Raw genomic sequence first — 16880 nt, forward strand, 5'->3', positions numbered from 1 at the left:
GATGTCAAAACATTCGCGGCTCTCCAAAGTCAACACGAGCTAGCTGACACTGAATATTTTCGCTACACCCAAGTTTACCACGCATTACACTCACTCCTTCCAAAGGGTTCCTCCCCTTCGGAGTCCTCCCCACTAGAGGATAGACTACTAGACGGCCACCTTCCTGAGAAAACATCTCTCTTATATATGAAAAATGAATATACAATATGGAGGATTCCCTTTTAGGTCTCCGAAATAAATGGGTGGAAGAGGGTATAGAAATGGACGATGAGGAGTGGCAAGACGCAGTGTCTTCCCTATGTGTGGAATACATTGGCAAGGTAGGTTAATTATGACAACAAAGTATAGTGCCACTTACCCAATTGATCTAAGCGGACACACTTATCATTTAGTATTATTTTACTATTTTTTCATTTTTCATAAATTTCATTTGTATATGTCAAAAGAACGATACAAAATCAATAACGAGAAATTCACATAAAGTTACACTTTTCAAAACATAAATTGGACAATAACTGTGAATGACACATATTTACATTTGCACACTATATACATAAAACACAGGCAAAAATGCCTATTATCAGTCAATGTTAACGACACCAGTCCTGATATACAACCTAAAGCAAACCAAGAGGCATTAATTATTTTTGCTAGCCTGCTTGTTTGTACTGGAACAATAGCGAGTAATAGGGTCATGAAACAGGTGAAATAATATCCACAATCAAAAATCCTGCCAATGCCCTTCCTGAATCTTGTTCCAGTAGTGTGTCAACGCGTTTCGAAAGTGTAAAAGAAAAATGAATAGTGTAAGATCAGCTGTCCTTACACTATTCATTTTTCTTTTACACTTTACAGTACAGGACAGTCTCCAGTCCAGGTCCTGAGGAGAGCCCCTCATTAATACGTGGGTTCGAAACGCGTTGACACACTACTGGAACAAGATTCAGGAAGGGCATTGGCAGGATTTTTGATTGTGGATATTCATGACTCTTGATGCAGCTGCCTCTTGTAAGGGTGATATAATGCCGCATCAAGTGGGGTATGTGCAACTCTATCGGTATCTATTACCACATAATGCCAGAAATGCAAGTATTGCGCCTGTGGCTGAAAGCGTAAAGTTCAAAATCTGGTGCTCCCAATCCACCCTGTGCAAAGGGCAAAGTCAAGAGGTCCCAGGACACCCGCGGTGGCCTGCCTGCCCACACTAACTCAATTATACTAGTACGGAGGTGTCTAAACAAATGCTTGTTTAGTGGCATTGGAATATTGAAAAATAGATAAAGAAGCTTGGGGAGTATTACCATTTTTGTAATAGCTATACGAGCCTTCAGGGATAAGGGGAGGCGTTTCCAGCGCTGAACCTTGCTATCAGTCCACTCCATCACTCTCCCATAATTTGTCAGCCATAGTTCTTGCATGGATCGGCTAATCCAAAATGCCAAGATACCACGTTTCGCTTTCCACCCATTGGATGGGGAATTCCGTAGGGCAAGGGACGGTGTTATCAGTAAGTGGAATGATTACGGATTTTGTCAAATTAATTTGAATCCCGGTAAGCCCTCCGAATCTGACCAATTCCCTCATGATTATGTTGAAGTTTTCCCTGGGGTTTGTGAGATAGATTGTCATATCGTCTGCGTACATGGAGATCAGCAGGCCCCTGGTCGTGAAACCTATACTCCGCTGGGTGTGGTGTTGGCGAAGTCTATCTGCCAACGGTTCAGTTGCTATTGTGAATAACTGTCCGTTTACCCTTACTCGCGCCATCGAAGTGTTGTATATCAATTGGATCTGCCTTACCAATCCTACGCTCAGCCAGAGTCGGGGAAGGAGTGTGAAGAGGTCTTTCCACTCTAGAGAATCGAACGCTTTCTTGGCGTCCAGTAGGGCAGCCGCTGCCTGGACATGAGGGGCCAAGTAATGCAACAGTCCAAAGATAGTGCGTGAATTGTGCGCCGTCGAGTGGCCCAGGATGAATCCAGACTGGTCCGGCAGCGCGATCAGCGGCAGCATTGGTTGTAGTCTATTTGCGAGTAGCTTTGCATAGATCTTGGCGACTAGGTTTATTAAGGACAGTGGCCTATGTGAGTCTGGTTTAGCCGGGTCTTTATCAGGTTTGAGTAATGTGATTATTGTGGCTTCTCTGAGGGTGAGAGGTAAAATACCCGTCTCCGTCGCCTCCAGATATACCTGCAAAAGATACGGTGCAAGTATATCAGCGTATTCTTTATAAAAGGCTGCTGTTAGCCCGTCAGAGCCCCAAGATTTATCCGCTGGCATACCACTTATCACATGGCGCACATCCCCCACTGTTATTGAAAAGTCCATGTATTCCTGCGCACCCCGGTTAAACCATGCCTGCGCAACAGTGTCCAAGTATTCTTCGATAATCATCTGAGGGGGGAGCGTTTGGGAAGTGTACAAGCATTTGTAAAAGGAGGTCATCGTGTGAAGAATGTCACCTGGTGTCCTGACCATCTCGCCACTCGCTGCCTGCAATTCGGTGATGTGATTGGCTCCCCTCGGGAATCTAAGCATTCCCGCTAGAGTTTTACCCGCCCTATCCCTTCGCCGTATCTCCTGGCTTGTGCATTTTAATACAAGTAGGCCGTTTCTCGTTCCGCCGCCAACTGGTAGTCCGTCATTTTTGACCGTAGTTGTGCCAGAGCCGCTGGCTGCGCAGATAGTTGAATCGAGCGCTCCAGCTCGCCTTTTTTGCGCTCCAACCTAGTAAGTGTGGTGCGTATATCTCTAAGTACCCCTGTTTTGAGCGCCATGCAATTCCCTCTAGTAACCACTTTAAATGCCTCCCACAACACTCCGGGCGAGTTCACTGTCCCCTCATTGAGTGCAAAGTAATCAGTAAATCTTTTTCTCAATTCCTCTCGGAAAACTTGATCCCTAAACGCCCCCGAGGGGAAATGCCAGCTAAAGGGTTGACGATATGGAGGTGGCACTTGCAGCGTCAACAGGACAGGCGTGTGATCAAACAGCGTGCGAGGGCAATGTGTGGCATTGTGTATCCAGGTTTGCATATCTTTAGTAACTAGCCAATAGTCCAATCTTGACCAAGCATTTCGGTGTTGGGTCATGCACGTACCTTCCCTCACTGCGGGGCGTAACACCCTCCACGAGTCAATGAGATTGAGATCCTCCATGATTCCCAACAGCGCTTCGGCTGCGTGGGGATGGTGTTCCCGTGGCGCACCCTGCCTATCCAATGAAGGCGATAGAACAACATTAAAATCGCCTCACCACTTAATCGCTACATCACCGAGGGCCTAGATTTTTTGTCCTATATTCCGAAAGAACACGGGATCATCCACGTTTGGGCCATACGCTTTGACTATCACCAAAGGGGTATCATAAAGCGTGCCATCTAACAAAATAAACCTTCCCTCTTTCTCAGTAAGTTGCTGATGTGTTTTACATTGCAATCCCTTACGAATGAGGATAGCCACACCCCTAGATTAGTTTGAATACCCAGCCTCCAGTACCACCTCCCACCTTGTATATTTCAGTATGCGGCCATTAAATGCGTTTCTTGTAGCAAACAGACATCTATAGCGTGTCGTAGCAAATAAGAGTGTACTAGCCTAACCTTACGATGGTCATTCAGACCTCTAACATTCCATAACAAACATTTGAGTGTCGTCATATAGAGTGAATGTAGTGTGCCAGTGGGTAGACAGCTCTGTGCAAGTCACATGTCATATTGTGTACCAATATATACGATATTGTAGATGCTATAATCGCAACCTGTCCCCGTTATGTCCCACATCCCGGGAAAGAGTAAGTGTGTAACGTTTCCAACATGTTATGGCATAGATTGTGGCAAGACCAGTAAAAAATATTAATATTTCCCACACACCCCCCCCTCCACCCACACCAACCCCCCAAACAGGTTGTGAAATACCCACCCTAATCCCCCTAACTGTAAACATATGGTCCACAGCCTTGAGCACAAGGGAATCATCCCAGTGGGGTACATGGGTTCACCGGCAACACTCCCCTATACTTGTGACAGGGTGGCCGGGTGTTTAACACCCCCTCCCCCCGATTCCATATTTATACCATAATAACATAATCTACAACTGGAACCAGTCGACAGGCATCTGAACAAAACAGGATTAACCCCTCCTGGTGCTGACCAATACCAACACATAAATTACCTCCCCGGCAAGACATTATCCTTGACTCAATATCATGAACAGAGTACTTATTTTTTTATTTTTTTTTGCAGAGTTTTATATAGCGCGAACTAGACCCAAACCGAACCGGGTATCAGAGCGCTTTACATAGCACCAGTTACATTACATGAGGACAGACACACATTAATTTTAGGCACGAGGAGATTAGCGCTTTACATAGCACCAGTTACGTTACATGAGGACAGACACACATTCATTTTAGGCACGGGGAGATTAAGTGATTTGCCCAGAATCACAGGAGGTTTTGGCGTCGTTACCGAGACACGAACCCAGATCCCCAGGTCCGAGGTCGAGCGCCCTAGCCGTTAGGCCAACTCCTCTCCCCACACTTATCTGTATGTCCAGTGTTAGGGCGTATCTCACTCAGTCATTGTCGCTGAGATTGTTGACGGCCTGTGTGGCGCTTGTGATAGTTCGTTGTTTATGGTCTTTCGCCATCTGCTTCGCAAATGCGAGCGCTGCTGTTGCGTCCGTGAAAAAGGTGGGCTTCCCAGGTCCTTGGGTCCTCAGTTTTGCAGGGTTTATCAGGGAAAATTTGGTGCCCAGTTGTTGAAAGATTTTCTTGGCAGGTAGAAATTCTGTCCGAGCAGCCTGGACCGGCAGGGTGAAGTCCAGGTAAAACGCTATGTTGTTTCCCTTGTACTGTATGTTCCCCCTTTCCCTCGCAAGCCGCAGTATCGTGTCTCGGTCCCTGTAATTTCGGACCGTCCATTTGCCATATTTTCTTGTCCAATTCCATATGCCCCTCCTCTGTTTCCGTGATCCTTGTTTCCAGGACGCCAACAAGGCCCTCCTGTTTGTCCATTCGCTCTGTGATTCAATCCATCCTCTTGGCCAGGGACTTCATCTTGGTGTCAATGACCTGTAGGCTGGTTTTTAAGCCCTTGAACATTTCCCGTATGTCGTCGGCTGGAAGCTGCAACACCGTAGGATCCTCCGGTTGTTCTTGGTGGCTTAAGTCCGCATCAGCACTCTTAGCAGTATTTTTGTTGAAGTTCAGTCTCGGCTGCCAGGTGTCCGGCTTCCCCATCCCGAGTCCACGCGCTTACGTGTATGCGAGCTGTAGTTGACCAATTCCAAAGTGATGACCTCCTGTGGGCAAAGAAAGGAGGTCTTTAGGTGGCTAGCGGCGCATACAGCAGTTTCCTCACTCTATCTAGCACTGCGGATCGCTGATCAGTGATGTCAGAAACGCTGGCCTTGTCGACTGGTGTTCGCCACCTGTTCCCAGTGCAACCGAGTTCAGCATCGATTTCTTCACTCTCGAGTTGCAGACTGCGCCATGCACCCTCTCTCGAGTGTGCCCAACTGGCCTCCGCCAAGAGTTCTATGAGAGCCGCTCTGCGGGGGACATTTACGTCGATAATGCCTTCCTTTGAGCCCTTTTAAGGCCAGTTAGCCTAGTGGTATATTTTCTCCACCCTACTAGTGTTCAGCTCGGCACCACCTTCCACCACCTTTGCAGTCTCTGGTCACCCTGGGCCCGGCAAGCAATGCCCTCCTATTCAGGCAGCCGGATACAGAACAGCAGGTCTCACCGTGCCAACTTGCTCTCGCGGTCCGTGTCTCCCCAAGCCATGCTCCTACACCTCCTTTTCCTCTGTCAGCTGTGTCCTCAAGGTGCGGGGCGGGTGACGTGCCAGTATATGCTGCTGGTGACCACCTCCGGTCCCACAACGTGCTTAGGGCTGCTAAATGGCATCTCCATGGGCCCTGCCTCCCCAAGGTGGTCAGCCCGCTCCTCTATGCCCCGATCACTCTCCTCAGTTCTGAGGGTTCCCAGGTGCTTTTGGGTCAAATTGTCACGTATGCTGCGGTGCCCTTTACAAAGTGACCCTCCAACAGGCCTCTATTCAATTTCCGGCCCTCCATCCACAGTTATTGGTCTGGTAATGTCTGTAAGGAATCGGGCACCCGCCCTGGACCACCGGATGCCCCACCACGAGCGCTGGCCGCGCCGCACCCGAACCTCGGCAATTAGATCAGCGGGCCCCCGGCGCAGCCCCTGCCACGGCTGGCGCAGTGCCAAAAGTGAGGACCCAGCTTCAAAAGACGCTGGTGGTCCCCACTTTCTCCCGACCCATCCGCCGCTCCAGCACACACCTCGGGGGACCTCTCGATGTTGCGGTGGGCACTTACTGCCTTTCGTTTTCCCAGCGAGTTACCCGCTTCTCCACAGCTGCTCGGTCGACTCGCATCGGTGGCGCCTTATTCCACCCGACAGTTCCCGTAGGCACCAATTGTTACCCAGTTGATCATACAGCCGGTCACTACACTTCAGTGAACACGTCGCTGTTATTTATTTCTGTTTATTTCCCCCCGGTATCCAGATCGGCGGGCATCCAGTCCGAGCACACTGCGCCAGGGTGATAGGGAAATTGAGGTCTCGGCTCGCGGTAGCAGACACTCCAGCAGGCCTCAATCTGTCTTGGCGCCTCAGCCTGCATCTTTCTGCATGTTTTCAGTGCTGCTGGGCACTCGTCGCGCTGCTGGCACCCAGTGGCACGAATCCCTTGTCTGGAATAAGGGTCCTGTGCGTTATATCGCAGATAATAGATGGATTAATTACCCGACCGGCGGAGCCGCTCTAAGATGCAACCATTCAGCTGCTTGACCAAGCCACGCCCCCTCGGACAGCTTTAATGTCGAGTATACTCCTGGTAAACAAAATCTTAGAGCAGATTTTCTTTCTAGGTTACCCTCGTATGAGCCAGAGTCTTTGTACAGGGAAGATGGTTTTATAGCAGCAGTTGATATTTGTGATTGTTCCGAAGAACTGTGGTTGAGAGCTAGTGAAAAGGATGAAATCCTTAAAGTAATGGAGTTTATCAAATTGTCTGTCAAGAATTGTGTTATTTTGGGATTTGACAAGCTGAATCCACCTTTTAGGACTTTACATGCACTTGTTACACGTCACACATGAAGGTCACTTAGGTTCCACCATGACAAAGAAGCGGATTAGAGCTGTATTTTGGTGGCCCTCAATGAACAAGAACGTTGACTTAGCTGTTGAGGAATGTGTGGTCTACAGTAACTCTGAGTGGAAACAAGGTATTTTTGGATGTTCAAATGGCCCCTTTAGGTCCAATTGAATTTCCAGATAGTCCATGGATTAAAGTAAAAATAGATATGTTTGGCTAGTTCAACTTTCTGTCTCAACAGCATTGTAATGCATTTGCCCATATGGATTATTATAGGAAGTGGCTTGAAGTACATTCTGTAATTTTTTAACGTAGGGATACCCCGAGTATCTTGTTTCAGACAATGGTGTCCAATTTGTGAGTGCTGACATGAAACACTTGTTTGTCAAATTTAGGAGTTAAACATCTCAAGAGTTCCTTTTATCACCTACAAATCAATGAGCTCGCAGACAGGATGAATAGGGTCTTGGCTGATTGTGTCAAGTGTGTAAAGATAAATGGCTGTGTTATTGAAGGAGCAGTCAGATCCATGTTGCAGTCCTACTGGATCACTCCTTATTCCATCATGAAAAGGACTCATTTTGATTTATTAAGGTGTCCCTTATTAACTTTTTTTGTTGCCTGGATGTCAAAATGATTTTGTAAGGAAATAGCAATCAGTGGTTTAGATGATGATTTCCTTTAAAGAGTGGCTACATCACAAGATAGACAGCCCTAATGTGGTGGGGTTGGAGGCAGGAAACTCGCAGTCATATCAACTTTAATCCTGGAAAGCTTTATTCCAATAAAGCAAGTAGGCAGTACAAATAGGAGCCCGCGGAAGAGGCAGCTGCATGGCAAAGGACCACAGAAGCAACTGCCAGAGCCAGGGTAGAACAGAACATGACTAGAATACCACAATGGATCACACACCACTAGCCTCTCCTCCGGATCGCCCCTAAGCACTCTGGTATTTGAAGTGCATGTAGTTCGAAGAGTAGAAACAAAGTTTGTAATTGGTTCACCAAAGTTGGTGCGAGTAGGTACTCGTTGTCCCCAAGATCTCTAGACCCGAGCCATGGCCCGGGTTTCGGGATAGTTTCCCTCATCAGTAGAGAAGTATTTGGGGTGGATGAGAAGGCCGCCAAGTATCCGTCACAGGCCCTGATGCCTCTCCGGCGCGCAGGTGCGTCTCCAGGAGCTCGTCAGCTCGGGGCTCATGGGAGCGCTATAAGTAGAATACCACAATGGATCGCACACCGCTAGCCTCTCCTCCGGATCGCCCCTAAGCACTCTGGTATTTGAAGTGCGTGTAGTTCGAAGAGTAGAAACAAAGTTTGTAAGTGGTTCACCAAAGTTGGTACGAGTAAGTACTCGTTGTCCCCAAGACCTCTAGACCCGAGACATGGCCCAGGTTTCGGGATAGTTTCCCTCATCAGTAGAGAAGTATTTGGGGTGGATGAGAAGGCCGCCAAGTATCCGTCACAGGCCCTGATGCCTCTCCGGCGCGCAGGTGCGTCTCCAGGAGCTCGTCAGCTCGGGGCTCATGGGAGCGCTATAAGTAGAATAACATAATGGATCGCACACCGCTAGCCTCTCCTCTGGATCGCCCCTAAGCACTCTGGTATTTGAAGTGCGTGTAGTTCGAAGAGTAGAAACAAAGTTTGTAAGTGGTTCACCAAAGTTGGTGCGAGTAGGTACTCGTTGTCCCCAAGATCTCTAGACCCGAGACATGGCCCGGGTTTCGGAATAGTTTCCCTCATCAGTAGAGAAGTATTTGGGGTGGATGAGAAGGCCGCCAAGTATCCGTCACAGGCCCTGATGCCTCTCCGGCGCGCAGGTGCATCTCCAGGAGCTCGTCAGCTCGGGGCTCATGGGAGCACTATAAGTAGAATGGATCGTACACCGCTAGCCTCTCCTCCGGTTCGCCCCTAAGCACTCTGGTATTTGAAGTGTGTGTAGTTCGAAGAGTAGAAACAAAGTTTGTATGTGGTTCACCAAAGTTGGTGCGAGTAGGTACTCGTTGTCCCCAAAGGTAATGACCTAGAAACACGTGTCCAGGGATGGCCAGCACAACGGTGGATATACTCGACACTTTTCTGGAAGCGCACATGCTGAAACAAACTGCATTAACCATAATGCTCCGGGGGTGAACCCGCTGGTAGGAGGAGCAGTGTGCGACCATATGGATTTCTGTTTATTAAGGCTCCCTTGAGCCTGTCGAGCTGACGAGCTCATGGTTATGCACCTGCGCGCCGCGAGAGGTATCAAGACCTGAGAAAATTTTTGGCAGCCTACGCAGCAGCCCCATACACACGCCTATTCCCTGCTGATGAAAGGTAATGACCTAGAAACACGTGTCCAGGGATGGCCAGCACAACGGTGGATATACTCGACATTTTTCTGTAAGCGCACACGCTGAAACAAACTGCATTAACCATAATGCTCCGGGGGTGAACCCGCTGGTAGGAGGAGCAGTGTGCGACCATATGGATTTCTGTTTATTAAGGCTCCCTTGAGCCTGTCGAGCTGTCGAGCTCATGGTTACGCACCTGCGCGCCGCGAGAGGTATCAAGATCTGAGAACATTTTTGTCAGCCTACGCAGCAGCCCCGTACACACGCCTATTCCCTGCTGATGAAAGGTAACGACCTAGAAACACGTGTCCAGGGATGGCCAGCACAACGGTGGATATACTCGACATTTTTCTGGAATCGCACACGCTGAAACAAACTGCATTAACCATAATGCTCCGGGGGTGAACCTGCTGGTAGGAGGAGCAGTGTGCGACCATATGGATTTCTGTTTATTAAGGCTCCCTTGAGCCTGTCGAGCTGATGAGCTCATGGTTACGCACCTGCGCGCTGCGAGAGGTATCAAGACCTGAGAACATTTTTGGCAGCCTACGCAGCAGCCCCATACACACGCCTATTCCCTGCTGGTGAAAGGTAACAACCTAGAAACACGTGTCCAGGGATGGCCTGCACAACAGTGGATATACTCGACATTTTTCTGGAAGCGCACAAGCTGAAACAAACTGCACTAACCATAATGCTCCGGGGGTGAACCCGCTGGTAGGAGGAGCAGTGTGCGACCATATGGATTTCTGTTTATTAAGGCTCCCTTGAGCCTGTCGAGCTGACGAGCTCATGGTTACACACCTGTGCGCCGCAAGAGGTATCAAGACCTGAGAACATTTTTGGCAGCCTACGCAGCAGCCCCATATACACGCCTATTCCCTGCTGATGAAAGGTAACGACCTAGAAACACGTGTCCAGGGATGGTCAGCACAACGGTGGATATACTCAACATTTTTCTGGAAGCGCACACGCTGAAACAAACTGCATTAACCATAATGCTCCGGGGGTGAACCCGCTGGTAGGAGGAGCAGTGTGCGACCATATGGATTTCTAGAACAGAACATGACATAAGGAGAATTCCATATAAAACATTCTAAGTATTAAAGCAACAGTGAACTACTTACCACAACCCCCCTCCCATTGATAAAAAATAACCAGGAACATTAATATAAAAAATTGTCTTGCAATTTGATAGGTAACTTACAGACCCGCTGGCTGTGAGCAGTTCCCCCCTCAAATGAAGAAGAGTGTGGTGATTCAAAGTTTAAACAGTTTAGAGACAAAGAAGGCATTTTCACTTAGTGCATTCGGGAAATCTACAACATCAAAACCAGGACCAAAAGTAAAATCAGAATCGTCTTCATCAGACCTATTGGCATAAACCTTTTTAAAGATTTCAACTTGTGTGTCAGTAAGTCTGACAATATTGTCCTTGTTCCACCAACCTCTATTTTCTAACAAAACAGAATGTTTGGTGACTTTGACTGACAACAATGACTGGTAATGTGAATTTAGATTGACCTTTGCAAACTTTGTATGGCTTCTTGATAAGTACCCAATCATTCACTGCTACATCAGCACATTTAATTTTAGAAACACCATCATAAGTTTTCCTGTTCTTAACTTGTTGAAGATCTTCTAAAGAATTTCTTTTTTTAGACAAAGCAGAACCCATTGCTAAGTCACTTCACCACTTAGGCATCAGCTTGGAGTTAGCTTCTCTACCCCTGAGTGCCTTAAAAGGTGTCAGACCAGTGGTGGAATGGGGTGCAGTCAGATATGCCCAAACCTTTTTTTGCAAAAAATCACCCACATCAATATTAGGTGGAAAAGCTGTTTGAACCCCTTCCTTAAGAAAAATATTAGCTCTCTTGACAAGTCCATTGGAGGATGGACTATACAAGGCACTTGAAAGTGTTTGACTTCAAAACTTCCTAGAAAACTAGTAACTTGATGAAAAGGAAAGAGTGGCCATTATCTGTGACAACACATTGGAGCACCCTCAATCCTAAATAGACTTTTGAGAAAAGAAATAAAAGTAGAAGAATTAGCTGCTTGCACAAAAGAAGAATAAATCCACTTAGAGTATTAAAGCAACAGTGAACTACTTACCACACCTAAAGAGAAGTGCATAACAACATAACCCTCTGCGAGTTGCAAATAAATATCATTCAGGCTGATGTCAGAAGTGATTCCATCAAAGCTTGGAACACAGATCATAAATGATAGTTCATGATCATTCACATTATTGAAATTATGCTCATATACTTGCCCATATTTTCAACACAATATTAAAGTGCAACGTCAACAACTAAACACACAATGTACCTTCCCAGAAGTATGTTTTGAGACCTACACTCCTATGAGTTGTTTCAGAGACATTATGACTGCTGTACCTCTTAACTGCTGGCTTACAGTACATGAGTTAAATCAAGCTTCACTGCAGAAAAGGATACAATTGTTTCATTAAACAATCTCAAGAGATATAAGATGGATTGTTGTGAGGTTGACACAGTAATGTCTGTTATTAGAATTCTGGTTGAACGTATGATCCACTCAGTTGCTGTTCATGTCACTGATATATTCCTGTCTTTATTTTCAGGTCTTTCAAGATGAACCCAACAATTGAAGGAGAACCTAGCCCTAGTGCATCTACAGAATATAACTATGACGACACAGAGCCATGTCAAAAAGGCGATGTGAAAGAATTTGCAGCTCAGTTTCTACCTGCTGTCTACTCTCTTGTGTTTGTGTTTGGCTTTCTTGGTAATGCTCTAGTGGTCCTCGTTCTGATAAAATACAAGCGGCTGAAAAGCATGACCGACATATACCTACTGAACCTGGCGATTTCAGACTTGCTCTTCGTTATGTCTTTACCATTTTGGGCACATTATGCTAAAGACCAGTGGGTGTTTGGCAATGGGTTTTGCAAACTTCTCTCCGGCATCTACTTTGTTGGGTTCTACAGTGGCTTGTTGTTCATAATTCTTCTCACATTAGATAGATACCTAGCGATAGTGCATGCCGTGCTTGCTTTCAAAGCCCGGACCGTATCATATGGGATAATCACCAGCGTGGTGACGTGGGTTGTAGCTCTGCTCGCATCCCTTCCAGGATTCATCTTTTACAAAGCTCAAAAGGAAAATGAAAAATACACCTGCAGCCCTCATTACCCACTGCATAATGTGAAGGCCTGGAAACTCTTTGTTACATTTAAGATGAATATCCTGGGTCTCTTACTTCCCATGGCCATGATGATATTCTGTTATACAAGGATACTCAAGACTCTATCGAAATGCAAGAACGAGAAAAAGCACAAAGCAGTCAAGCTGATCTTCATCATAATGATTACGTTCTTCTTGTTCTGGATGCCTTACAATGTAGTGATCATCTTGTTCACATTTCAGGATTCCGAAGCTTTAAATACTTGTGAGACAAGCAAGGCGCTAGATCGGGCAGTGCAATGGACAGAATCAATTGCTTTTATCCACTGCTGTCTTAATCCCATCATCTATGCTTTTGTAGGGGAAAAATTCAGAAAATATCTCAGAAAACTGATGCCGAAATGGGCAATGTGTACCTACTGCCCAATGTCTGATAGAGAAAGACTAGAGCGGCAAAGTTCTGTATACACGCCTTCCACCGAGCAGGACACCTCGGCCATCATGTAGACTTCATCCACCACTATCTTGGCCAATAGATTAATGGACTTCAGCTACAGTTGGGGGTTGATAATCCATTATTTTCATATATGTTGTGCTACCAGATACATTCTCCTTGCTACACAGCATTACGCACAGCCTTCTTATGCTGCTTCATGAAGATGAATCTTCAACTATATGTCCAATAGAGCAGACTCAACAAAGTTTTCATTTTATAGAACCACAAAGTACAGAGTTACATACTAAAGACTGTGGATCGAGTAGCACAACAAATTACAGAGTTACAGGCTAAAGACCTTGTGTCAAAGATTAAACCAGATGGTCCTTACTCATACTATTTGACCTACAGCCTTAAGCCTGTAGCTGTGTTCTTTGTTGTGGTGTTTAAAATGTGTATAATTCTGTATGTTTAATTAAACTACATATCAGAACATTGTATGACAAATTACATCCATCTTTAGAAAGTATATATGTTCTGCGCTGGAATATTCTGGACACACTGTGACCAATGATCACACCAGCCCGATACATGTCAATAAAAAAGCGCAAGAACTCAAAACTTTCAAGGACAAGCCCAGTCAGGCTGAGCACTCTTTCTGGTTTTACATACTGATTCATGGCGTTTTGAACTGTTCATATATAAAATGATATTGCCATTATTACGAGAAAAGGGGTAAGGGCAAGAACCCTGAACGCTCAGAACGCTGCATTGTAAAGATGATGGAAAATGAACTGAGAATAACCTAGGCATAGTAGTGGCTGAGAGGGAATACGCCCCTATCGCTTCTCAAGTGGTCGTCAAAAATATCTCCTTTCTGACTTATCTTACATCAAAATACTACTTATCTTATGAAGGTTTGAAAAAACGTTCCTACTTACATTCAAAGGATCCTCAACAGATCTATATTAAACCTGAAAGAGAATGAAATCTTGTCACAAAATAAACATTGTAACCAAGAACATCATAACAGTTTTCTAAACTTTTCAGTTCCAGGATATGTGTCTCTACCAGTGTCAGGTTTGTATTTTGTAATTCTGCAAAGTGTTAGCTCAAATATGATGACTGCCTCTGATTGTGATGTGTCCAGACTCGTTGTGCACCATTTATTTGGCAAATCCGTACTCGACATTTATGTTGTCCCAGATATTCAAAGTCTGAAAATAACAAATACTTTTAGGTTTGCCCAGGGATCGCAATAGTCAAAAGTGCTGAAGAAGAACCAGGGATTGAAAGAAAACACTTGAACATCAAGCAACCATTCATTGTGAAAGGGAAACAACCCTACAACTCCAATAACAAACAATAAGTCAGGCCTTCTGTCTTTGTTGTTATTTTTCATAATAAACAGATTGGGCATATAGCAACTGACATTGCTTTTCATCCTGAACCAATCAAGCCTGGAGCTTTCATCATTGGCTTATCACCATAACCATCTCATGCCTACTATATCAATCCTAATGGTTCTCCCTAGGCAGCTGCCAGGGTAACATTACTAATACATATAACATTAAAGATGGCGAACGTTGGCATAAAAGTTAGTAAAACCCTTGTTTACTAAGTTAATCTGTGAGATCCCATCTAATAAAATGCCACTCAACGGCCTTCAACACAGCATAAGATCAAACTACCCTTAAAGGCCTAATGATTTTTTTTAGCTAGAATAAGACCGGCCTACTGGTTTTGTCATAACTCTTCACAATAAACAGATCAGACATATTGCATCTGTTATAACCTTTTCAATCAAGCAGATAGCCTACATAACTGGCTTGTCACCATATCCAACTGAGTCCTCTTGTATTGCGCATAGGCTGGCAAACATCAAGCATACAATCATAAAATTACAAATGTGTTCAAAAATACAGTTAGAAAAACAATACACAACCTATATGCAGGGCGTAGCAAGGATTATCACATTGCAGTTTGCAGATGGTCAGCTGCAATGACTTGTTTCACAAAAGTAAACTTAAACTTTTGGGTAAGTGTACGCTTGTTTGCTATTCACAACAGGACCGTCCTATCTTTTACTCTGCAGTTGTAAAGATATCAAAAACATTTGTGAATAGCAAAAAATCATAAACTCACACAAAATTGTAAGTTTACTTTTGTGAATCAGGCCACAAGTGTTTGCCAGAAGACGTAACCAACAAAAAAAAACTTGCCTACTACGGTAAACTTTGAGATTTGATGCAACAAAATATCTCTCTATAGAACATTAACTCAGTGTGATGACAACATACCCTTAAAATCTTGTGGGCTTTAACAAACTCTTTTCACGATAAATTGGTTTGGCTTACTGCTTTTGTCATAGTCTTTCACAATAAACAGATCAGACCTGTGGCATCTCAATGAACCCACAGCCTTTATAATTGTCTTTGCACTATAGCCAAATCAGGCTACCAAATTCACACAAGTCAATCCTCAGGCATAGAGTCCGAAAATTATAAAAATACAGAAAATTACAGCTAGAAAAACAGCATTCAACAACTCCTAAGAGAGTTAACAAGGATTATCAAATTGCAAATCGTTTACCCACAGGGTGTGTCAGAGATAGAAAGAAGAGGGGGAAGTAAACATCAAAACCCTTGCCTACTTCAGTAATCTGTGAGATTCCATATAGCGCAATGCCTATCAGCAGGCATTAACACAGTGTAATTATAATCTACCCTCAGAGGTCTATTTGTTTAACATATGATTTTAGCAATAAACAAATCAGACCTACGTTTTTCATAAAGATTAGATCTATGGCCCCTGATGTAAAACTTTTTAAATAAATCAAGATTATAGTGTTTATCACTGAACAACTCATGTCTATTGCTTTTGCAAAAATTATCCCACCAGTAAATGTACTGGTGTACAGTCAAATCGTTACAAATCTATACAAAATTACAGTTGAGAAACAATATAAAACCCTTCCTAAAATGTATAACAAAGAATTAAAAATGCAATTTTTCTACCGTGAGAGTTTGTCAAAAGGAATACCCAGCATGGAAACCCATGCCTACTATGGTATTCTGTGAGATTCTGTGTAAAAACTTACCTTTCAACATGCTTTACCGCAGTGCAATGATAAGCTACCCTTAAATGCATATTGGCTACAACATGTGCTTTTCACAATAAATAAGTCAGACATACAGCCTTTATTGTATTTTTTTCATAACAAACAGATCAAGCTAGCCTTGCTCATTTCCTCCTTAGCATGAACACCTGAGTCCTGCTGTATTGAGCATACGACTTCTAGCAAGGCAGAAGGTGCAACACAAGGACTCTTTTTCAGTGGAAGCACACAACTTCGGCCCAATTAAAATCTCAAGGAAATCAACATTTGGGCTGATTAAAAAGCCCCTTTCTCAGTACTGCTTCTTAAAACTGGCATGCTATTGATAACATAAGGCAGCAATAGGATTAGCTGTCAAGCCGGACGTAAAAAGAAGCAAAACTACGTTTTAGTGCGTTTTTTACCCTGAAAGATTGCATAGTTGAGGGACATGTCTCCCTCTTGTGGCTGTTTGGCAGGTAGGATAATTATAAAATCCTCTGTTGGAATTAGTAAAAGACAGTTGTATATTCCAAATAGTAATTTCCAATATTGTATGAGAGAAACAGTTCAACACTTATGAAAGGATATGCGGTGACTCATTTTCCCTCCGCGCAAAGCTTTATTTCCCGCTGCTTGAACACAGGCTTTGAAATGCATAGAAATCTGTGAAATCATCAGCGAATGGACTTCACACAGCTGTTATGTTTTGG

The 16880-nt window shown here is 44.6% G+C and overlaps 1 protein-coding gene across 1 annotated transcript in view; it reads left to right on the forward strand.

Annotated features, from left to right (window-relative positions):
• The window catches only part of LOC144829304 (C-C chemokine receptor type 5-like), a 99872-nt gene extending 83608 nt beyond the window's left edge, over positions 1–16264 (forward strand). Inside the window, exon 2 of the mRNA XM_078688333.1 lies at positions 12073–16264. Within this exon, the coding sequence (XP_078544459.1) occupies positions 12083–13141 (1059 nt within the window). The 5' untranslated portion in view covers positions 12073–12082 and the 3' untranslated portion in view covers positions 13142–16264. The remainder of the gene's footprint in view (positions 1–12072) is intronic.
• The last annotated feature ends 616 nt before the right edge of the window (positions 16265–16880 follow it).

Source organism: Lissotriton helveticus, chromosome 4_1, assembly GCF_964261635.1.
Source record: "Lissotriton helveticus chromosome 4_1, aLisHel1.1, whole genome shotgun sequence".
Classification (NCBI taxonomy): domain Eukaryota; kingdom Metazoa; phylum Chordata; class Amphibia; order Caudata; family Salamandridae; genus Lissotriton; species Lissotriton helveticus.